At 41.2% G+C, this 25,024-nt stretch overlaps 1 protein-coding gene and 1 pseudogene across 1 annotated transcript in view; both read right to left on the reverse strand.

Moving 5' to 3' along the window:
- EGFLAM (EGF like, fibronectin type III and laminin G domains) overlaps nucleotides 1-12,219 on the reverse strand; it is a 253,564-nt gene extending 241,345 nt beyond the window's left edge. Inside the window, 1 exon segment of the mRNA XM_020996039.2 lies at nucleotides 11,870-12,219. Within this exon segment, the coding sequence (XP_020851698.1) occupies nucleotides 11,870-11,984 (115 nt within the window). The 5' untranslated portion in view covers nucleotides 11,985-12,219.
- A 6,931-nt stretch (nucleotides 12,220-19,150) lies between these two features.
- On the reverse strand, nucleotides 19,151-19,756 carry LOC110213452 (large ribosomal subunit protein uL6 pseudogene; annotated as a pseudogene).
- Between the last annotated feature and the right edge of the window lie 5,268 nt (nucleotides 19,757-25,024).

Raw genomic sequence — 25,024 nt, forward strand, 5'->3', positions numbered from 1 at the left:
AGTAGAGAGAGCACTGAGCTTGAAGTTAGGAAGATTCAGTTCAAATTCAGTGTCAAACACTCTAGCTGTGTGACACTGGCTGAGTCATCTTACTGCTGTCTGCATCACTTTCTTCATCTGTAAAATGGGGTTAAACATAGTACTTGTCCTAATTCAAAAGGATCCAGAAATGACTTAGGTTCAGATCCTTTAGCCATAGGCTAAAGACTGAGGCTGAGAGAAAGGGGGGAAAAAAAACTCTTATAAATACTGAGGTTTTACAAATAAACAAGGTATCATATCTAAGACTGTTGTGAAGATCAAAGGAGATAATATTTGTATAACACTTTGCAATCATTAAAGCACTGTATAGATGCTAGCTGTATAAATGAGATAATGTAAATAAAGGGAATTGTAAACCTTAAAGTACCACATTCATGAATGTATGAATGAATGAATGAGTGAATGAATGAATAAGAATTTTTCTCCTTCCCATCTCAGTCTCTGTTTCAGTCTCATTCTTAGTGTATGACTAAAGCATCTGAAGCTAAGGTATCTCTGGAACCTTTTGCATTAGCACAGCTGACCAGCAGAGGGACAGTCACAACTCCGAAGAATTTTAAATGATCAAAGCCTTGTAAGTGTGAAAAGAAGAGGGTGGGAACCAAGGGTTGGAGTGAAGGAATAGGGCTAGGGTCGCACTTTGGTTAAGTTACTCTGGTCTGGGGAAGCAAATTGAGAAACATCACTCTCTCTCCCAATCTGCCCACTTCAAACCATATCTATCCATGAACTTTTTCCTTAATCCCTGCCCACCCCAAATCCCTAAGAACTAGGCTATAGAGAACATTGATTTACCAAACACTTGCTTGGCTGGAGCCTGAAGTAAATACAAAGATAAGTAAGACAAGGTCCCTGTCCTCAAGGAACTTTTAATCTATTAGAGGAGATCAGACATACACACAAATAACTATAATCAAAATCAGAGTCAGAAAGGAGATCAGACATACACACAAATAACTATAATTCAGAATCTGAGGCAGAGGAACAGAAACCCAGGAATGAGAAGAAAATCAATTTCCTTGAAGGTACTTATGGAAACAAAGTGGCAAATGGAGGAAGTGGAGAGGAGGGATGTGGGCAGCTGCTATTTTCTCAAGAAAACAGAAGCTGCTGAAAGCATCATCAAGAAACATTTACTAAGGGCCTCCTGGGCACAGGCCACTGGGCTATCACTGGAGAGACAAAGACCGACTGCAAAAGACACCATCCCTGCTTTCCAAGGAGTTTACAATCCAGATGGGGAGAAAGGACATAGATGTTAAAAGACAATCACAGCATTAAGCAAACAGCAACTGACACAAAGCAGCAGCATTTGTTCATTCCAAATGTGCAACTCAAGAATGATTTCCCTTCACTTTAGAATCAGCCTGGGAGGAAAATGTCTTAGGAAGATGATCAGGATCCATTTCACATCTCCCTACCAGAACTGTCACCCTTGCTCACAGTGAACTCCCTCCCCACCCCAAGAAGCTTTTCCTGATTCCTTTCCCCCAGATGCTAATGCCAACTCTCCTGCCCTGAAATTATCTTCTTTATTTTTAGGGGGATATGTTATTTCATTGGCATAGAAAATTCCCAATGAGGAAGCTTCCTTTATTTACTTTAAAGATGAGCACCTGGACCTTGCAACTTTGTAATTTATAATTCTTTTTAGCTAGGCAGGGTTGTGCTGGTAAATACTTAACAAAGGGGGGAAATGGACAAATGACTCATTTCTAAATTTAATCTGAATTATTAACATTTTCTCCATCCTTTTCTTAAGTCTAGACAGACAACAAAATAATAATCAAGTACTGATTTGAAGAATTTGCTGATTTCCAGGATAGGTATTGGGTGACTTACCTAGGCTCATCCAGCCGCTATGTGTCAAAAGTAGAACTTGAACCCAAAACTCCCTACTATAACATGCCATCTCTCCATCTATTATGTATGCATGCATGTAAATATGTCATATATACATATACACACATGTGTATATATACATATACATATATGTATACTTGTTTATTTAAAATTTACTTGTATGTGAACCTGTTGCCTCCCCCAGTAGAATTTAAGCTCCTTGAGGTTAGGGACTATTTCGCTTTTTGTCCTTGTATCCTCAGTACCTAACACAATACCTAGAACAGAGTAGGAACTTCATAAATACTTATTCAAGTCAAGTTAACAAGCATTTTTTTTATATTAAAACTGAAGTAAGACAACCTGTTCCCTTTTAGGGGATTCTTCTTAGTCCCTTCACCATTAATAAATGCTTCTTTGAATGCCCATTATTCAGGAAAGGTAGAGAGTCAGGAGACTGGGCTTGTAGTCAAGAGACCCGAGATATGAAACTAATGAGCTTTGTGACCTTGGGCATGTCACAAATGTCCCTGAACCTTAATTTCTTCATCCACTGGGGGAGACAATCTCTACAATCCCTTTTCACTCTCATAATATTCTATGATTCTACATAATTATGTGTTAGACCCTAGAAGTAGGTAAAAATAACAATAAAGACCTGAGGCAAAGACATCACACCTGGCATCTGACCTGCTTTAGGTCCTGCCCATTCTACCTTGATTAGCCTATGTTTAGAGCTAATTCCACTAGTCATCTATCTTCCACCATTCTGGCCAGGTTTTTTTTTTGGTGGTGGTGGTTGTTGTTTTTCTTAGTAGAGACTGTGAAAAAGACTCACAAGTCCTAGTGAAAGTTGTCAGATGGATGACTACTTTCACCAGGGTTTCTATTGGCCACAGAGTGTGTGTGGCTAAGTGTTGCTAATAACCACAATACCAATAGCTAATGTCTATATATAGTGCTCTTAAAGTTTGTACAGTATGTACATACATGTGAATCTGGCTAATGTTCATTTGGGTGCAGTGCTGAGTTCTTGGACCCAATGACCAGGAATTCTCTGGGAAAAGCAAGTTCAGACACACTAGCAATGACATTGTCAAAACGCCACATCAGTGACATCAGTTTATCTCTGTACTCTGAAAAAAGGAGGGACCTTCCCATCCTTTCTGCCAAGCCCTGACTAGCTCTGTAAGGACTATTGTCTGCATACCTGTTAGTATAGTTTCATTGGAGAGAAAGCAGATATGGAGTATAAGAAGTATGTTAGCATAACAACAATAGCTGAATTTGTCTGGCACTTTACATATGTTATCTCATTTGATCCTTGAAACAATCCTGGGAGATATTATTATCTCCATTTTACAGATGAGGAAACTGAGGATCAGAAGGGTTAAGTGACTTGCCCACGGTCACATAGATGCTGTGTCTGACACCTGGATTTGAAACTAGGTCTTCCTAACACGACTGGTTCTTATTTTTTTTTTACATTTTCTTTTTCATTGTGAGTTTAATCATTAACACAAATACTTCAATATACAAAAGAAAGATTATTTGAGAAGTTGACCTTTTGTTATGAACAGTTTTTTTTAAAGTAGCATATATTTGAGACATTTAACAAGGTAGTAACAAAACTGATCTATTTGTGTCTTTTTGTGTACTTTGTTGTCTTCTATTCATTTCTTTAAAATGTTTTATTGATATGCTTTTTTTCATCTCATTGATCTTGTCCACTAACCTACCAGTTCCACAGCAAAGCCCTCCCTTGTAACAAACAAATGTCATTCAGCAAAACAAATAAATATATTGGATATGTCTGCAAATGCATATTCCCTTCTGCATTTTGAGTCCATTAGTCCTTTTTATGCATGCTGACATGAACCTCCAATCCTACCTTAGGACACCCCTTCAGTGCCCTCAAGAGATGAATTGCTGTCCCACTGTATTATTTATACTAGAAGAGTATGACCTTTCCTTACAAAGTATGAATATGTATCCTACCCTCCTTGTGACCTAAAGAGGAAAAGTGAACTACTAAGGCTGTATTTTTCTTTTCTGTAGGACATCATAAATATGCTGGAATATTATGTTAAGGGGTGATTTGAATGTCCAGCAAAAAAAAAAAGTTATCAAGATGAAATTACCTGAAAAATAATAAATTAGAGAGGATTCCTTTCAGGCATCTGAGGGCCATAAGCACTAAAGCTGCCAAAGAGAAAAAGAAAGGAAAGTCTAATATATAGTAGTAGTAGAAGTAGTCAGGTCACTTTCTTTCCTAGGCAAAATTTTGGGGATAGTTTCAGTTAAAAAGGGAGAACACTCCTGAGAAGGCAGCTAGAGATGGATGACCTTTGTAACTGTAGACTATCATGAAAGTTTCAAGCAAGGGGGATGTCTAAACTCCTTCTCTTTCTGTCTCCCTTACAAAACAACAACAACAACAACATATTAATGCTTCCTTCTACCACATCCAGGGAACTGGGAAGGGATGTGCAAGGAGTCTCTGAACATCTCTGTCTCTTTCTGCCTCCTTTCACTTCCCTCCTTCCACTAACATTTATCACACTTCGTGTTGCCCTTTAATGATTTATGTTCTCCAAGGATCCTTTGATATTTTCCAGATTTTACTTTCCTAAAAAATTTTGGGGGAAAGATCAATCAATCAGCTAACATTAATTAAGTGCCTAATATACGCCAGGCACTGTGTTAAGCACTGGGGATACAAAAAGAGAGAAAAGACAGGCCCTGCTCTCCAAGAGTTTACATTCTAATGCAGAAGACAACATGCAAACAAATTTATACAAAGCAAGCTATATATAGGACAAATAGGAAATAATTAACAGACGGAGAGCACTAGAATTAAGAATGGGTGGGAAATGCTAACAATAAGAGAAGGGATTTTAGTTGGAACTTGAAGGAAACCAGGGAAGTGGGCAAGCAGAGTGGAGGAAGGAGAGCATTCTACACATGAGGGACAGCCAGAGAAAATGCTGGAAGCTAGGAGATGAAGTATCTTGCTTGTGGAACAGCCAGGAGGTCTGTGTCACTAAATCAGAGAGCAAGGTATAAGGAGACTGGAAAGGTAAGAAGGGGCTAGGTTATCAAGGAACATTTTTTATTTGCTCCTGGAGACAATAGAGAGGCACTAAAGTTTATTGAGTAAGGGGGTCACTGGGATGCTTTAGGAAAATCACTTTACTGGCTGAATGGAGGATGGATTGGAATATGGAGAAACTTGGGAGGAAGACCCACCAGCAGGCTATTACAATATAGTCTAGGCATGAAGTTATGAGGGCCTGTACTAGAGTGGTCACAATGCCAGAGGAAAGGGGGAGGGTTTAGGGGGAAAGATAATGAGTTTGTTTGAGACATTTTGAGTTTGAAATGTCTACTGGATGTCCAATTTAAGGCACCTGAAAGGCAATTGGAGGTGTAAGACTGGAGGTCAGCAGAGGGATGTACCTAGATTTGGGAATCATCAGCGTAAAGAAGGTAATTAAATCTATGGGAGCTGATGAGATCACCAAGTGAAGTAATATGGAGGAAGAAGAGATGAGGGCCCAGGACAGAACCGTGAGGAACACCTACAGTTAGAAGGCGTGATCTAGGAGAGGATCCAGCAAAGAAAACAGAGAAGGATGGACCACTTAAGTAGGAAGAAAACCAGGAGAGCAGTGTCCTGAAAACCTAGAGAGAAGAGAGTATCAAGGAAGAAAATGTGATAAACCATGTCAAAAGCTTAAGAGGTCAAGAAGGATGAGGATAGAGAAAAGACCACTGGATTTGTCAACAAAGAAATAATTAGTAACTTTGGAGAGAGCAATTTTGGTGGAATGATAAGACTGGAAACAGACTGTAAGGGGTTAATGAGAGAGTGAAGGGAGAAAAAGTGGAAGCACCTATTAGACATGACCTTTCGGAGGAGGTTAGCTTCAAAGGGCAGGAGATATAGGAAAACAGTGGAGATGGAAGGAAGAAGTAAGGGTGGGTTTTTTTTCAGGATAAGGGAGATAAGGGCATGTTTTTAGGTAAAAAAAGAAATAAGCCAGTGGACAGGGAGGGAGTGAAAGAGTGGGATTGAGAGAAGGGATGGAATATGATCATTTGAACAAGTAGAGGGCCACTTCATCTTGTGAGACAGGGGTGAAGGTGAAGAGAGTGACAGAAGGCATCTGAGCGACAGGAGATAAAGAAGAGGGGAACAGAGGGAGCTCATGGCAAATGGCCATAACAAATGTTTCTTATTGTGGACTTCTGGCCGCTGACACCAGCAATAAGCAGGGTAAGAAAGAAGGTAAAGGAGAAGGGAGATAGGAAGAAAAGGAAGAGGAAGAAGGAAGAAAGGGAAGGCTTAAGGAATACCCCATTCCCAAATGCACACATAAATCTATCAATAAAGGACCATATCAAGCTAATGGAGCATCTTTTGATTTTGTGTCTCTACACCCTCCCCAAATCAAAATGCCTAGGATAAGTGACTGGACACCTCAAAATAAAATTCAGCTTTGAATGTAAGTTTAAAGAAATTTCCTGTTATGATCAGAGGGACAGGAGAGGAGGCTCTAGATGGGTGGATGGAAGCTTTGTGGGAGATGTGTATTGTTGGTTCTATAGGAAAAGGGTATGTTGTGAAGGGGAGGGGGAGGAGGGAAAGGTGCTAGGAGGGTGGTGGGGGATGAGAGGTGGCAAGAAACCAAGAAAATCAGTGCAATCTTGGGCTGAACGAAGAAAGGTATAGCATTCAGGAAGATTAGACAGGTAAAATGACCCCAATTAGAGCATATGTGGAATACCAGTATCAGTTCCAGGCACCCTATTTTAGGAAAGACACTGATAAACTAGAAGGTGTCCAGAAGAGGGCAAACAGGATGGGGAAGAGCCGTGAAAGTAGGTGGCATGTTGATTGGTAGAAGGAACTGGGGGTGTTTAGCCTGGACAAGAAGGGGGAACATGACAACTGCCTGCAAGCACTTAGAGAAAAACTCTCAGGTGGAAGAGACATTAGATTTTCTCTGCTTGACCCTAGAGGTTAGAACTAGGAGTTGTGTAGAGAAGTTTCAAAACAAAAACAAAAACTAAAACTTTTGGTTTGACATAAGGAAAGACATGAATAATCAGAGCTCTCTAAAAGTGGAATATCTTTCATTGAAAATAATTAGTTATCAAATGACATATTTGTAAAGTGCTTAGCACAACATCTGGCACATAGGAGGCTAATAAAGTCTCGTTCCCTTCCTTATTCCCTATCCCTTACAAGGTTTCCCTTCACGAGAGAGAGCTTTAAGCAAAACCTTCATGGGCCTTTGTTAGTAAGTATGTTGTAGGGGGGAATCTTGTTCAGGTATAGGTTGGACTGAATGGTCTCTGAGGTCCTTCCCAACTGTAAAACAATGCTATATGATCCTGCTTTGAAGAAGACATAAAGTACTTGAGAAATATTATATTGTGAAATCACATTTTGGAAGGATGAGCCTGGCAGCATTTGTGCACCTGAAATGGGAATTGATACAAAATGATGCCTCTCAGAAGACAAATAATTTTAAATCAGAAAGTTATACTCCAACACCTGGGTCCCTCATGAAGTCTTGGTAAAAATGTTTTTCAAACAAGGTTAAGAGTTGCTAACTTTCATAGCAGGGTACATATGCAACGTACAAACTGACTGTGCGGGTGCTAGCATCTCAGCAGCAGCAGCAGCATTATTCATCTTTATACTGTGCTTTAAAGTATAAAGTTACTTTCCTTACAACAATTCTAGGAAGTAAGCAATGCAAGCATTACTGTCATGATTTTTAAAAATATTTTAGAAATGAGGAAATTGAGGTTCAGAAAGGCTATGACTTGTCCATGGTCATAAAGGTAATAACTATAAGAGCCTGGGACTCCTCAGACCACATCCCTTTCTCCTCTCATTCATTCATTCTTTCATCCAACAGATACTTACTGAGCCCTCACTGTATTCAGTGCCCTGATTTGGGTTCACAGTGGATTCCATAGTCTTGGATGTTACCTCCTGCCTGGAATTATCTCCACTGTCTTATCACTGGATGTCAGAAGCACAGCAAATTCCTTCCCTAGACCTGTCTGTCCCACTTCCCCACTCCTTCCAACCCCACCTCCCCCAAAGTATCATCCAAATATTACCTATACTATGTTAACTCCCTAAAGGGGATGTGGAATGGGGATATCAATTAATATAGGCTTCATACTACTATGGCTGAAGGAAATAGTGGGAGTCCTTTCTTCTGTTTTCATCAGCTGGGGCAGCTCCTTAGCTTATAGCACTTCAAACACAGGAGGGACAAGTCCCTTAGGAGGCTTCCCTGATTCTACCTTTGAAACAAAAGACAGCGTTGTCCAGAAATTTAGCCTAGGGTCAGAGTCACTCAATCTAGGTCTTTGTCCTGCCTGAGGTCCTAGGGATGACTACAGAGCCAAATGCTAATCAATTAACTCAGGTTGCTCAGAGAAGGGGTCGTGTGAGGTGCCACTAAACCTGCTCTTGACACCTCTAGACTTAAGTTCCTTTACTCTTTAGCTAAGCTAGATGAAAAACTCTCCTGCCTCCACCAAGTGCCACAAGGATACATCCTTACCCTGTTCTTGGAAGGACTTGTCATTTTAACTACAAATTGGGATTATGCTACATGCCAAAACAGCTGCGATTTTCAGAGTTTCTATTGCTGCACAGTCCAAAGCAGGAGATTCATCACTGTAAATCTTTGCTTCACCCTTTCTGTTCTACTCACAGAGGGTCTTCAGCATGACTTTGGAAAATGTTCAAAATTAGCAATGACAAACACGGGGATTCTCAAAAGTTTCATCCATTTACAAAGAACCCCTTCAGGATAGTTACCACCACCAAAACTATTTCAAAGTCCTACCCACAATTTAATTTCTGTTGTGAGAACACAAAATATAGGAAAGCTCTCACCTGGATACTAACAGAGCTTCCTGGCCTCTGGGGAAGCTTATGTATTATCTGGTTGCTGTTCACATCACAGACAAGCCGGATATGTTCAGTTTTAATCTGGACCGATTTTCCGGATCAAAAATTAGTTTCTCCAAGGGATGTAAATGAGCCCAAGAGGAAATTCTCATGCAGTTTTATGAAGCAGAGGTTATTTAAGTCTGAGTAGCCTTGTCACTTGAAAGTCAGTGCTCTGGGTTAGTTACAAAGTAACTTTAAAAAAACTGTTCAAAGATGAAAATTAGTTTGAATCCACCTTCCCCCTTGAAAATATATTTAAGTTAACCTACCAATGCTCCTTATTAGAACTTGAACACCAAGTGAAGAATTTGGGAGGGAGAGAATATAACAACTCATTTATATTAAGGCTAGGTGGAGAAAGGACATTCACCAATGAATGCTCAGATCTTTTAAAGAAGGATGAACTTCAAAAATTTTAAGATTTTTCCTCTGGTCATTCAGCTTCTGCTCTTTAAAAAGGTTTCTCCCTCTATATAAATTCACATTTAATAGCAATTTGAGCAGCAGCATGGTATAGTGGATAAGCAGTTTGTCCTAGGGGCAGGAAGATCTGGGTGCAAGACTGGGCTCTAAATTGTACCAGCTGTGTGACCCTAAGTCACTTCACTTTATGGGTGAGTTGTCCATTTGCATAAGTGAAAAAAGATAGAGATATCTGGATGCTCCCTTCAGATGAAATCACAAGTCTGGACCCTCCCCAATTTTATGGTGTGTGGGGGGGGTGTACAAAAGTGCACGTACTTGTATGTACATGGAATTTCATTCCTGTGATGAGTTTCCCCTATGGGGACTCCTTTTACCAAAGTAGATCACAATTGTTCTAGGTTGTAGTAGATAAGTGCTAGAAAACTGCTTCAATCATAAAAAAGGTTAAGTGACTTGAACAGGCTTCACACAGCTAATAAGTGTTACTAGCAGGAATGGATCCCAGACCCTAGATCTTCTTGCCTTCAAGCCCAGCACTCTAACCATTGTACCACACTGCCTCTCCACTGTCTTAAACTGGAAATAGATCCCCTGAAGATTAATAAAAGAGCTATCCTCACAACAACCTTGTGTGGTAAGCATTGTTTTGTGAATGAGGAAACTTCGGCTCAGAAAAATTAAATGACTTCCTCAAAGTCCTACAGCTGGTGTCAGAGTTGGGATTAAAATCTAGGTCTACTGATGCCAGGATTTTACAATATAGTCTTTGGCAAGATCAGCATCTACCTATAGAATTGTACCTATCCTATAAGCTACTGTGCCATACTTTTTTCTTTTTAACATAGATCCCAGTGCTCAGCAGACAGGGTAGACTGGATATCAAACTTTCAGCTAATAGCAAAGAATTTGAAAGGGGCACAGTAAGACTGCATAAAGACACTTTTTTTTCACAGTCATTACTACAAGACATACTTCAAGCATTTTTCTTAAAAGAGGTGAAAGCTATTAATAAAATGGGCCACACACCATTCAGGAAGAATCACAAACTGAACTCTACAATGTTTGAAAGGAAAAAAGGTTAATGCAATTAAATGCAACCTGCAAAGTGTAAATCATGCCATATGCCAATTTGGGAAGGGAAGTTACAAGTTTTTCATTGAAAATGGATTTGTGTGTGTACATATTAAGAGGACAAACAATTTAATACATTTCCAGAGCTGCCTCTCTTGTCTGGAAAAATGAATAGAATCCTCTGGAAGTAAAAAAGGCTCATACTTTACCTATGGCACATATTAGGATAAAAACCCTACATTTCAAGGCAGATAATGTATACAGGTGATAATAGAGTGAGTCCCTTTTTCTGGGCTGATAGGCAACAAGTCAGATTTCCAAATGGAGAAATCAGGAACATCTAAAAAATATTTAAGTAGCCATATGAGACCGTGCTAAGATTATTTTCTTTGCCTCTGATACATTTTCGTCAATTTGACTCTTTCTTGCAGAAGCAGACAAACTGCACTTTCTGTGAGGTTTTGGAGACTGCCCTGAAATAAAGTCATATTGTTTTCCATTGTTCAAAAAAGATAATTAATCCCATAAGACAACCTCGATTACCAAAGTAAACTAAGAAAAAACAGATTTTTCAGTTCTAAATATAGTCTCAGCAAAAAAAAACAAAAACAACAAAACCCGAAAAAAAACCTTAATAAGGAAGCACCGTTTGGAACTTTCCCATTCTCACTATCTTCCCCCACACACACACCCAATAATCAAAGCTTAGCTTACAGACAAAATAAAAGTAAACAAAAACCAGGTGTATGATTTTTTTTTCTGCAAGTGCTCAAGCTCATCTGTATCACTCCTGAAACTGCAAGTCACTAAGGTTTCCGTTATTATCGAAACAGTTCATTTAATACATTTTTCTTTAAAGAGCTCTTAAGACCTCGGCTCAAAACCGGCGAAATGAACCCACGCAGGCTCATTCTCCAAGCACAGCCGCGAAAACGTCAACAACAACACCCCCTCCAGGCAAAGGGTGCACCTCCAAACAACTCCTGTCCCAGAAGGAAAGAGGATCAAAAACTCCTTCAAGAAATCTACGAATACTTCCCAGGAAATGGCTGGGCTCTGGACAATATGGATCGGACAAGATGTTTAAAGCAGAGATGTAGCTGCTTCTCACTCACTCCTTCGCACGTTCCCTGAACCGCCTGCGCCTAGTAATTGAGATCACATGGAGACTGCCCCAACTCTTAGCTCTTTGTAGTCAAAACAGAACTACCCTAGCCCCCGACCCCCGCCCACCTCTCAACTGTAGCTGGAAAATGTGTTATTCTTTTAAACAAATACATATCCTTGGCACTGTTTGGATCGGGAAGAGTGGGAGCCCTGGCAGGGACGGTCTTTTCCCGGGTCTCAGAGACCAGAACCCCATCCCCTCCTCGGGCAGTTGGAATTCGCGCATTCACCTCTTTCCTCCAACAGTTTGACCTGGGCAAGGGCAGCTGCGGGCAGGCGGCAGGGGACTGAGGGGCGAGGGCTGCGTCGGGCAGGCAGCCCGGCGCTTTTTACCTTGCTTTCGGAGTGCAGCCCTAGAGGAAGCCGAGTCGGGTCGAAAGCCAAAAATCAGGAGGAGTAGGAGTAGGAGGTGGGAGCAACCTCGGCGGGATCCGCTGGCTAAATCCATCTGCCCTGAATCACCCGCAAAGTTTCAGGAAGTCCGGGGCGAAGAAAGGAAAAAGTCACTCCGGGGCTTGGATGAGACAGATCCTGGGGGGGGGGGTCCCCGAGCTGAGTGCAGGGGCAACAACTAGGTGTCAGGAGGAGGCCACTGTGAGGAGGGCAGCAGCTAGTCCGTCCGTAAGTCAGCCGGCGGGACTGGAGCCCGCACTCAACAGCAGCAGGGCTTGCTTTGCCGTAAGGGGGGCGGGAAGCGGGGGGGGGGGTAGAAGGCGGGGAGGCGGGTAGAGGGAGGAAAGGAGGCAGACAGGGAGGATGGACTGGGAAGCGCGAAGCTCAGACTGGCCCTATGATGAGATTACACTCAAGTCTAATTCAGATGGGCAGATTTCGCCCTCACCCACCCTGGGAGAGCAATTCCCCTCCCCGCACCCCCCACCCCCACCCCACAGGGGCAGCTCCACCCTCCTGCAAACTACCCGCTTTCCTTTTCTATGTCATAGCCCCTAGCCCAAGTGAGGAGACTGGCGGGGAGGGGGCGTGGGGGGGTGGGAGGGGAGGGAGGCGGGGAGGGTAGCCCGGAGAGGACGATGTCTGAGTCCTTCCTGGCAGCTCCTACCATCTCACTGAGCTGGTCCTGACACCAAAACCTTGACCAGTTGACCCCTCCTCTACCTTTTTGTACCGCCCCCCCAATGCCCTCGCCCAGGTATCTGCCCCTTCCCGCGACTCCCAGCCCCCCCCCCAGCTGTTTCTGGGTCTGGGAGTGTAGGCTTACAAGTCCAGGTGGGCAGAGAGGAAGATGGGGGTGGGGAAGCACATGGATGGAAAGCAGGAGCGCTCGGGTGGGGGCTTTCGAGTTAAGAAGATAAATAGGATTTAGCAAACCCAGATGGACTGCTGAATCATCTCTGGCCACTCAGTATAAAATAGCACGGCTTGGATTAAACTAGGGAGCTGGTGAGGGGGCGGGGATCGGGAAGCTATGTCGGCTCCCATCCTCGATATCTGAATCTCCTGGGTGGGGTGGGAATGGCTGTAAAACTCCAGATTAAGTTAGGAGGCTCAGAGACTGGGAATATTTGAGTCTGTCTAACAGAGACTGAGGGTTGGGGGGTGGGTAGAATGGGGAACTAGCGAGGAAAGATACGAAAATTAATTGCCTTGGTCCTAGGAATTGACCCTGAAGTCAGTGCATCAGAACCTCAGCAACTTATGTCTCAGCTCCTCCCCGGGAGCCAGTGTCCACTGTGCTTGGAATTTTCTGGTCCTTGCTGCCCAGGGGGCGTCACCTGGGAAGATGGGCACTAAGAAATAACCCCAGTGCCCAGGGCTTAAGTATTAGACCATTGAGAGAAAGGACTTGGTTTTAAGTCACCCCTAGCTCTAAAATTCTGTGATTCTCTGTGCAAAAGGAGTCGTGTTCAGATATATAAACAGAGTAGTGAGTATGGAACACTCACTGATTCCTAGGAACAAATTCATAAGAATGGCCACTTTGGAGCATCCATCTAATGCTCTTTCTTACTCTGAGAGGAAGGTATAATGAAAAATGTAATTGGTCTCCCTGGCATCAGCCTCAACCTTTGAGAATCGAACATCCTAGAGCTTGTAACTCCTGTTTAGTCATATTTCTGGAGTCCCCTATTTTTTTTTGGGGGGGGACAACTTGAAGGGAGTCAGACTGAAAAGTAAAAGATTCATTTACATGATGAGGTAGATTTGGGAGAATTTAATCATTTGATTAATAGCTAACCAGATAACTGACATTTTTCTCTCCCTATCCCTGCCCCCCACCTTATGCAGCCAGACATGGGACGAGTTTATAGGTGTGCAATGAATAAATCCAAAGTCTGATCCAATTCCAGGGTGTATGTAAGCCTTCAGCTGTTAGCCCCAAAATCCTTTCCAAGTGCACAGAGTTGGAGGGAAAATAAGACCATGAATGTCTTTTTCTAAAGGCCAGACAGCCAAGAATTGTGGCTGGATGCTTGAATTGCCATTATTTACAAATCTAAAAATATCCTACATATCTTAAAATATTGTACAATCACCATAACTTAAAGAATTCCCCATAAGATGCTATTCCCGTTTTTATCAGTAATGGTAACACAAATAGGACAATCTAAATGGTTTAGAGAACCCTAGATTTAGAGGCAAAAATATTGATCTGGAATCCTGGCTCTAACACTTTCTGCCTTTGTGTGACAGGCAAATAGTTTAATCTTGCAGAGCCTCCTTTTCTTTATCTATAAAATAGGTAGCTAAATGGCTCAGTGGATAGAATGCTGGGCCTGGAATCAGGAAGACAAGTTCAAATCTGGCCTCAGACACCTATTAGCTTTGTAACCTGGGTAAGTCACTTAACCTCTGTTCGCTTTAATCCACTGGAGAAGAAATGACAAACCTGCCCATTACCTTTGTCAAGAAAAGCCCATGGGCAGTATAGTCCCTAGGGTTACAAAGAGTCAGACACAACTAGCCTGTAAAATTTTTGTAAGAATCAAATTAGGGGGGCAGCTAGGTGGTGCAGTGAATAGAGCATGGGCCCTGAAGTCAGGAGGACCTGAGTTCAAATCCGGCCTCAGAGCAAACACTTGACACTTACTAGCTGTGTGACCCAGGGCAAGTCACTTAACCCCAATTGCCTAAAAGCAAAAAAAAAAAAAACCCAAAAAGAACAAGAATCAAATTAGGTAATGTAATAAATAGTTCTTTAGGAGTGCCTCCTTGATGTTCAGTTCACGCTTCCAGTAAGACTGGTCTTTGGATGAAAAGGCAGAAGTACCAAAAGTAGGGGATCTTAACCTTTTTTGTGTCATAAACTTCTTTGCAGGCTCTTGAAACCTATGGACCCCTTCTCAGAATAATGCATTTAAATGTATAGAATAAAATACACAGGTTTACAAAAGAAATCAATTATATAACAATAGCTAGCATTTATATTGCCCACTTTAAAAATATTTCACTTGATCCTCAAAACAATTTTGAGAGGTAGGTACTACTGTTATTTGCATTTTACAGTTGAAGAAACTGAGGTTAAATGACTTGCCCAATGTCACAAGCTAGTAAATATCTGAGGTGGATTTGAACTCAGGTCTTTGGAATTCCAGATCTGGCACTCAGATTCCACTTTATCACCTCACTGAATGAATTAAAATACTGTTATCAAAATGTTGGAAAAGATGTGGGAAAACTGGAACACTAATGCATTTTTGGTAGAGTTGTGAACTGATCCAACCTTTCTGGAGAACAATTTGGAACTATTCCCAAAGGGCTATGAAACTGTGTATACCCTTTGATCCAGCAATACCATTGCTAGGTCTGTGTCCCAAGTAGACCATAAAAAATGGAAAAGAACCCACATGTGCAAAAATATTTATAGCAGCTCTTTTTGTGGTGGCAAAGAATTGAAAATTGAGGAGATGCCCATCAATTGTGGAATGGCTGAACAAGTTGTGGTATATGAATGTCATGGAATACTTTTGTGCTATAAGAAACGATGATCAGGCAGACTTCAGAAAAACTTGAAAAGATGTATGTGAACTGATGCTGAGTGAAGTGAGCAGAACCAGGAGAGCATTGTACACAGTCACAGCAACATTGCTGATGACCAACTATGAAGGACTTAGCTCTTCTCAGCAATACAATGATCCAAGACAATACCAAAGGACTCATGACGGAAAATGCTATCCATATCCAAAGAAAGAGCTATGGAGTTTAAATGCAGATTGAAGCATGCTCTTTTCACTTTGTTTTTTGTTTTTTGTTTCTCATGATTTTTCCCTTTTGCTCTGATTTTTCTTTCATAACATGACTAATGTGGAAATATGATTAATATGATTGTACACATATAACCTATATCAGATGTCTTGGGGAGGGGGAATGGGAGGGAACTCAAAATCTAATAAAGGTGAATGTTGAAAGCTATCTTTACATGTAATTAGAAATACTATTATGTGAAAAAAAATACAGTTATCAAAAAATTTAAAATGAAAAAGTTCATGAAATGACCCCTATTCCCCACCCCACCCACAAATTAAGAACCTATGGTCTACAAATTGTTTTGCAGCCAGGAAGTGTCCTGTATATGTGAGTTGTTCTTATTGGTATTTTTCAGCATCATATGGTAAATTAGCCTTAAGCCTTGTGGAATCTTGGTCCCTAGGTTTTAGACACAGTTTCTTGTCTTTCAGGCTCTGAAAGTGCTCTTTCTACCAATGATCAGGGGGAAATCTCTGAAGAGAGCAAAGAGGCACTGGAGTCTTTAGAGAACAGCTGACCCAGTTGGCCCGAGGGTCAGACTCAATTAACAAGGTCTCCTGTAGGATAGCAATCTGCCTCCTTTTTTTTTTCAATATTGAGAAAAAGAGCTCTGACCTTTATTCCACAGAATGGATTTCGTGAGTCTTTGGAGGACAGCAAGGTCAATGTTGTCAAACATAAAAATGTTCAGTAAGCCTCCAAATGAAGGTGAGGAAAATGGAGTGTTCATTGGAGAATGTCCCAGGCAAAGTCAAAATCTTCCATTCATTTTCATTTAAAATTTACAAAGAAATGATTTACCATCAAAATACCCTGGTTAACTACCTTGTTGTGCTGACCTGGAACAAGAAGAGAGAGAGAGGAGGAGGAGGAGGAGGAGGAGGAGAAAAAGAAGAAGAAGAAGAAGAAGAAGAAGAAGAAGAAGAAGAAGAAGAAGAAGAAGAGGAAGAGGAAGATGATGATGATGATGATGATGATGATGATGATTACTTGTGATATTAGCAAGTCACTGACAAAAATCTTTAATCCACTGGCATTCTACTATTTCTGAATGAGACATAATTAGAACCTTCCATTGAATTAAGGTATTGCCTCTAGAAGGTCCCTATTAAAATATACATATTTTACCTGAGAAGTATGGGAGGTCTCAAAAGCATATCAGTACAGATGAATATATAAGATAAATAAAATTACCTATCAGTTACATTGAAGAACATTTTCAGACCCCAAGTGGATGAGGAAAAAGAATTTTGATGGTGAGACAAGGGAATGACAGTAGTAGATAGGATACAAAATATGACGGAAGACCAGGTGTGGTAGAAGAGATAGGAAGGCAGGAAGGGGCATGGAGACAACAGATGCCTTTGAATAAGGGGACAATGAAAAGCAGAAGGGTGTATAGCTGAAAAGAATGTTTCCTTGCTTCATAATCTTGCATGAGGTCAAACTGACTTTTTTTAAGGCAAGCAGGGTTAAGTGACTTGCCCAGAGTCACATAGCTAGTGTTTGAAGCTGGATTTGAACTCAGGTCCTCCTGACTCCAGGGGCAGTGTTCTATTCACTATGCCACCTAGCTGCCACTAACCTGACTCTTTATGTGATATTGAATATGAAGCTATCATCTTCCTAGTTCTGGAAGAGTTCATGAAAATCCTTTGGGAACATCTATGGTACCCAAAGTACTGTCATCCCCAGGATAGGGATCAATGGTCTAAACACCAACCAGCATCACTCAGTGCAACAAAGTTAGAAAGGATCATGGTAGATTCAGAATTGAAGATAATTTGGTACCAAAAGCCATCTTTTTCCAGATCGTAAGAGGTAGTTTAAGAATGAATCTATTAACAAGTATTTATTAAGCAAGCACCTATTATATGCCAGGAACTAGGTGGGGATGGGGTGCAGGATCCCCATGCCAAGGCCACCCCTCCCTTTTTACTGTTAAGGGTCACCCTTTTGCCAGAGCTAAGGCCCAGCAAACAAACTGTGTCCTGAGCTTGGCATAACAACAATCCTTTGTGCTTACCCTCTGGATGATCTCAGCCACAAGCAAAATCCCAGAATTGTTTCACACCAGCCCCAGATGGTCCCTGAACTCAGACAAGCACTGGTAGTATCTGTATTCTGGTCATGAAGCCCTGCTATGAATCAAACTTGTCTCATTGTTGCTGTAACGCTCATTATCAGGGCTACGGCTCACAGAGCAGCCACTAGTATGTGTGCTGAGATTTGGACTCACTAAAGCAGGTCTCTTCCTAGAAGAGGCTCAACATGTATCTAGTTTCCCTTTTCCAATGAAATAAAGCTTTTTGCTTGTGACCACTGTTAGCTCTTTGTTTTTATTTTACTTTATTTCTTAGAGTTAACTGTAATAATCTGTGTGAGCTCTTTGGTATTTTTAGAGTTAACAGTGGTTGAATAACCTCTATGATTCTTTGGTTATTTATTTTCAGACTTTACAGGGAGTATAAAGACAAAAATGAAAAAGTTCTTGCCCTCAAGAATCTTGTTTTCCATCTGAGGAAAACATCATACAAAATGTATACAAACATATACGGTAATTTCATGTAGGGTGAGGCATGTGGAGGGGCTAGCTGCTAAAGAGATCAGGAAAGGCCAAGGTAGGAGTAGCACTTGAGCTTGCCTGTGAAGAAGACTGGGTATTCTTCCAGGGATAGGTGGGGATCAAGTGCATTCAAGGCAGGAGAGACAAAGTATGCAAAGATGCAGAAACAGGAGATGGAATGCCAAATGTGACAGAAAGCAGGTAAGCTGATTTGGTTGGATTACAGAGTGCATGAAAGGGGTAAAGTGCAGGAGGGATGGAAAGGTAGGATGGAGTCAAATGACTGAGGGCTTTGAATGCCAAACAGATGAGTATGTTTTTGAGCTTAGAGAACTAGGGAGCCATTGAAGCTTCTTGAACAGAGAAGAAGTGTATGTAGGTAAATATGTGCTTTAAGAATGTTTTAACAATCGTTTGGAACATGAATTAGAGAAGAGAAAGTGAGACTAATTAGGATATTATTGCAATAGTCCAAGCAAGATGGGTTTGTGACCTGCCATATCGATTGATAATCCATCAAATCCATAAGCATTTATTAAATGCCTACTATGTGCCTGGCACTGTGCTGAGTGCTGCTTGGTTGTGTGATTGAAGACAAAGGGACATTATGCAAAAATCTGAGTGGAGGAAGAATCAGTGTCTTGGCAATTAATTGGCTCTGGGAGGTAAGGAATGCTAAAGAGTAGAAGATTAAACCAAGGTTATGAATCTTGGCAACTAGAAGGATGGGGGTAACCTTGACAGAAAAGGAGAATTTTCTTTTTTTTTGCCAAACAATTTTTATTTTGACATCTGAATAAGTGTTGACTCCTCAGGACACAGCCTTTGACATCTTTTCCAACTTATTCATCAGCTTGTTGCGCTATGCCCTTTACGCCCTTCTCAGAAACATAGTTGCCATTCAAAAATTTTCTGATATTCTTGTTTTTTACTGTGGTGGCCTGTTGGATGAGGGCAACTGAGTTCAATACAAGTTCAATATCACTTCTTTCAAGAATTAACTCATCTTTTGGGGCTTGAGATACAGCACAAGCAACACCTGATTTCATGTGCACTCTTTGGATATATTTTTCACCCAAGAAATTTCTGATTTCAACAAGTGAGTCACTCTCTTGAATTGCATTGAATCAACATTCAATATTGATGAGGAAGCAAGTAGACACAAACCTCATCTTGTAACAAACACCCAGGGTACCACTTTTGAACATGTTTTGTACATGACTACAAATTGTGTGAACGATTCCAGGTTCTTTTAGATTTCCCCACCACTTGTCTACCCAGAGCCTTTTTTTCCCCTTCTTTCCAAGGAAACTGAGTTCAACATTGATGTGGTTGAGATCCCTACAGAGGATTCCTCTGGGCCCCTTCACAATAACTATCTGACCCTTAAGAGACAAGTCAACATTTTCTGGGATGTCAAAGGTCTGGTTGCTTAGAATGGTCTTCATTCTGGTTGTGAATGGGCCAAAGAGTGAAAAGAAGAGTTTTCAAAGAAGAGTAGGTTTGGAGGAAAAATAATGAGTCTAATTTTGGACATGTTGAGCCAAAATGTCTATGGGACTTAAAGATGTAAATGTCTAATAGTTGGTAATGCAGAACTGAGATGAGGAGAGAGACAAGGGTAAGATAGAGATGGTATGACATCTGTATAGTCATAGTAATTGAAACCATGGGTTCTGCTGCAATCACAGAAAGAAGGTTGAGAGAAGGGAAAAAAAGGCCAAGGATGTGGCCACAGTTAGGAGGTAGGGAATGGTTGATGATCCTGTGAAGGAGACTTACAAAGAGCAAGCACACAGGGAGGAAGAGAACCAAGAGAGAACAGTTAGAAAAACTCTGCAGGAAAGAGGATTGTTGACTGTCAAATGCAGCAGAGGGGTCAAGAACTATTAGGACTGAGAGAGGTCCTTGAATTTGGAAATTAAGAGATCAACAGGCAACTTTGGAGAAAGCAGTTTCAGTTGAGTGATGAAGTCTGAAGCCAGATTAGAAGGCTTGAGAAGTGAGTGCCAGGAAAGAAAGTGGAGGCAATTAGTTTAGACTCCTTTTTTAGGGATTTATTCACAAAAGGGTAGCATCAAGTGAGAGTTTTTTGGTATAGGCAATGATATTGGAAAGACCACCAAACAGGGAATCAAGAAACCTGGGATCTAATTTTCTTTATGCCATACAGCTGTGTGAGACTGGAAAATTTGTTTAATCCAACAACTTGATGAAACATTTCTATATTTTTCTCACCGTGGCCTCATTCAGAATTTTGAACTCTGCTGATGTCTCCCCCAAACTCTGATAGGTGAGCCCTTGTGTTACCTTGCTGAGAACTGGGCCTCCATGCCTGCCACTTCCTATTGTCTCCTAATCCCCCTGCATAGGTATCCTTTCCCCACCTTACCACCTCTTCTAGTGCCCATTATACATTGTCTTTCCCCAAAAGAATGTAAGTTCCTTGAGGGCAGGGACTGTTTTGCTTGTGCTTGTGTTTGTAGTGTTTACAATTTGCCTAGCACATAGTAAACCCTGAATAAAATGCTCTCTCTCTATGCATCATGTCTCTGTATGTGAAGACTTACCTTCGTGGAATGGGTGGATGAGAACAATTTGTTCTAATGACCATGAAGGTGCCTGAAGCAGGTGCTGTGGAGTGCTTAGTGTTTGGCCAGGCAGCAAAGACACCAAAGTCATCTATTGCATCCTGGGCCATCACCAGTCGTCTTAACTTTTGTCTTGTCCCTGGACTTCAGTGACTGTGGAAGAGAAAGTGAGGCTGACGATTTTACGCAACTTTGCCTCACTTAAATCCAACTCACACACAAGTCAAGACCTTATCCCATGATGTCATTGGTCCTCTTCAAAAACCAAGGATGAACAACTCTATCTATCTAAAATCTCTGTGTCTATTATCAATTTATCTTATATATCTACTTATATCTATCTAAAATCTAGTTCTACCCATCATCTATCTCTAACATCTAGTCTATTTATCCATTTATCTGTCTGTCTATATAGTTATACAGAGAGGCTTATTTTGCCTACAGGGAGTCTTTCATGATTCCCCTGGTTAGTGCTTTCCTCTCCCCAGATTACTTTGTGTATACATAATTGGAGAACTTTGGTCAATTTTGCTAAACCATCTAAACTTCTTGATGAGATTATAGGACATGAGCCTTTATTGTGATAGGTGAATAAGGGCTACCCCATGCCTAATATCCATATTAGTTATTAATATCCACATTGAGTGCATCTATGGGAGTATAGGACACTGTTACTATCAAGGAAAACTTGGACACAAGCCATAGCTGAGCTTTGTTTTAGAGATTACCCTTTTTTTCTACTCTGGGGTGGTGGATAGGAGTCAATGAAAGAAACTAAAACCCTTTGGGGGTAGGCCCCAGGATCAAACCTGATCTGTGTGAGCTCAAAGTCCCTAGGCCACAAGTGAAATATACGTTGCATTTCCTTATATGTGTAGCCTGAAATACATGTGTATGTGTTGTCTCCTCTCTGCCTATAGAATTTAAGCTTCTCAAGAGTAAGATCTCTCTCTCTCTCTCTCTCTCTCTCTCTCTCTCTCTCTCTCTCTCTCTCTCTCTCTCTCTCTCTCTCCCCCCCTCCTCTCTTCTCCTTTTCTTTCGGTCTCACCTCTGTCTCTCTTTGTCTCTGTCTCTCTTCTCTCTCTCTCCTCTCTCTGTCTCTGTCTATCTCTGTCTCTCCTCACATCTCTGTCACTATCCCTGGAACATACTTTGAGTTGTGCTTAATGCTTGTTGAATTGAGCTGAATAGAAACAAACCTTCAATTCAACAAGTGACTCATTAACTCATTTATAAAATGAGAGGATTAAACAAGATAATCTTTAAGACCCAAGTTCTAACATTCCATAGAATTTTTCAGAGATTCTATGAAGAAATGTATCCATCCTTGCCAATGATAGACCAGTGCCCCTGGTAGATTCAGGAAAATCTCATATCAACATTATCTTCTGAGGGAAATTGTGAGCTTGTAAAATAGCAGTCTTTTGACAAAGAAAAAGGAGAAGAGGAAAAGAGGCAGGGAGAGAATGAGAAGAGAAAGCAGAGGGAGAGGAGGAAAAAGAAGGAAAGAGAAAAGAAGCTCAATTTTTATTTACTTTTCAATAAAGAGGAAAGAGAAATAAAATAACCTTGTTTCTGATTTTCTAAATCAGATCATGTCCATTCCCAAAGAGATGACTAATAAGAGAGGGAATGGGTGCAGGGGGCAGGATGAGTGAGACAAAAGGGACAGAAGAGATTGTTACTCTCCTCTTTGATTTATTGAACACTGAGTATATTCCTGGTGGTGTGAGACAGAACAAGGCTAGGTCTCCATCCAATGGAGCTTATGATCTAATTTAGACAGAGAATTCAGGCATTGAATACAATACTCCTGATACCCAGAGAGTGTTTGGGGAGGTGTGAGAGATTGCTGAATTGTCTTTCTTCCAGTTGATTTTCAAAGGGATTTGGGAATGGTATTGTGTAGGGACAGGACAGTGGCAAGGGAAAGGTATTTCTGAAGGAAAATTGCCAAGTAAGAAAAATGGTGGAGTGAAAGGTATGAAGAAGGTAAAAGGAAGCTGTTAACAATTGTGAAGGGAAGAGACTGTTTAGTTACTGCTAGCTATAGTGCGGATGGGGTGGGGGGAGTGGTATTAGAACTAAAGAAGGCAGAGGTGTTGCCAAGAGGCTGTAGGCAGTGCCCTGTGGGAAGTTAGGGTGGGAGATGAGAGCAGAAAAAAGAGAAAAAAATTAAATGTGCTCTCCAGAAGTAGGAAATAGCTTAAATCTCTCTCTCTCTCTCTCTCTCTCTCTCTCTCTCTCTCTCTCTCTCTCTCTCTCTCTCTCTTTCCTTCTTTCTTTTTCTTTTTTGCATGATCTAAATGGAGACTAGAAGAAAATGGGAGAAGACCTGGAGCCAATGGTCTTTTATATGATAAGAATGTCGGAGTAAATTTTACCAAACACATACTATGGCAATCTGCTCCAATCCAAGAATTCTGATTCAGTTTGAGTTTATTGAGTTTTTCACCACTATTGTTCTCCTTTCAGTGCCCACTGTATGGTATACTCACATGCCCAGTAGGGCCAGTCTTTAGATGAAGAGACAGGAATTCTAGAAGTAGGAGTTAACTTTTTTTGTACCACAGACCTCTTTAGCAGTCTGGTGAAGCCTAGGGACCTCTTTTTAGAATAATGCTTTTAAATTTTAAAAGGAAAATTTAAATTTAAGTTAGAGGTTAGTGAAAATAATGATTTTTTTTCCCCATTCAATTTGGTGGATCCCCCAAAATCTATCCATGGACCTTTAGCTAAGAGCCTACTTTAGAGGAACTCATACCACAACAAATGTACTTGGGATCCAAGTAAATTTAGGAGAAGGCAGTTACTGCCACAGCTACTACTGGTTTGGGTTTCAGCAATTGTCAATGCAGGGATCTCTGACCTTTTACAGCCACAGTTTGCCCATTATGAAGCAAGGTGTGTGGAATCAGCACCTGGGTTAGGAAGGAGGAGCCTGGCATCACTATTGTTGTCTTGAGTATCCTCTCCCTGATTGTGACTATGGAACCCCTTTGCTCCTGAGGTTTTGCTGGTTACCATCACCCACTTGAATCCCCCATGCTCCAAAAAGCAGGGCAGAAGAAGAGGAGCTGACAGAGTAAGGGAGGGGGACACAGGTTCACTAACAGTCTGAAGCCTTATATCTTTAAGTATCCTTTTATTATTACTGAGAGTTCATTTTGCATTTTATTAATAATACATGAATGTGATTCGGGGTAGTAATTTGATTTTCCTTTTATAATAGTTTTCTCCCCCTGCCCCAAGTTTTTGACCAACTATACATGACTTTGTTCAGGATTAAAAGTGACATGATTAATGTCTTGCCAAGCTTTCTCCATTCATCTAAGGCAGTAGCTCTCCTTGCAAGATAATACTGAAACATTTCAGAAGCTAATAAGAGGGAAGCAAAATCATTTTCCCGCCTTTACTGTTGTTTGCCAAAGTGGCAGAGTTCAGTCCCTTTAGTTATGGTTTCGTAATTACCACTCACACTGCAGGCTCCTGGGTTTCAAAACAATTCTCTGGAGGAATTCTAAAGCCAAGAAAGTGTTCTTGCTATTTAGGGGCACCAAACCTGCCTCTCCCTCTAGGAAATTGGTCTTTGGAGTCAGCCCTGGGAGAAAGAGTGAAGAAAATGAAGAGGAAGCTGCAGGGACAGCTGACCCTCAGCAAAATGTGAAGTAAGCAATTCGTTTTGGATTCCTTAGCCTCCTTCTGTACCCTTTTCCTGACTCAGTGTTTTTCCTTCTGACATTGTCAGAGTCAGTCTGGTCCCATCCCCCAGCTCCCAAGCAAAACTTGCTCTTGAGAAATGCTCCCCAAACTCTTCACTTCCTGGTGTAGTGGAAAAGGTGAGAAGCCCTGGGTTTAAGTACCTATTCTTAGGGCTTATTTACTGTGCAACCTTGCAGTCAATTGACCTTTCTGAGCCTGTTTCTTCATCTGTAAAATGGGGATCATAATACTTAAACAGTTCTGTGTGAGTGAATGTGAGTGGCACTTCTTGGATGAATTCAAGGATAGCCACATCAACCTCAACCTCTCTCTACTACTGAATCATTTCTTCATTAATTATCTCTCACCAAGTCAAAAAGCAGTCCAGCAGATATGGTCTGGAATAATCTCAATAAATGAGTA

This window comes from Phascolarctos cinereus, unplaced genomic scaffold (genome assembly GCF_003287225.1).
Source record: "Phascolarctos cinereus isolate Bilbo 61053 unplaced genomic scaffold, phaCin_HiC Scaffold_4;HRSCAF=312, whole genome shotgun sequence".
Lineage (NCBI taxonomy): Eukaryota > Metazoa > Chordata > Mammalia > Diprotodontia > Phascolarctidae > Phascolarctos > Phascolarctos cinereus.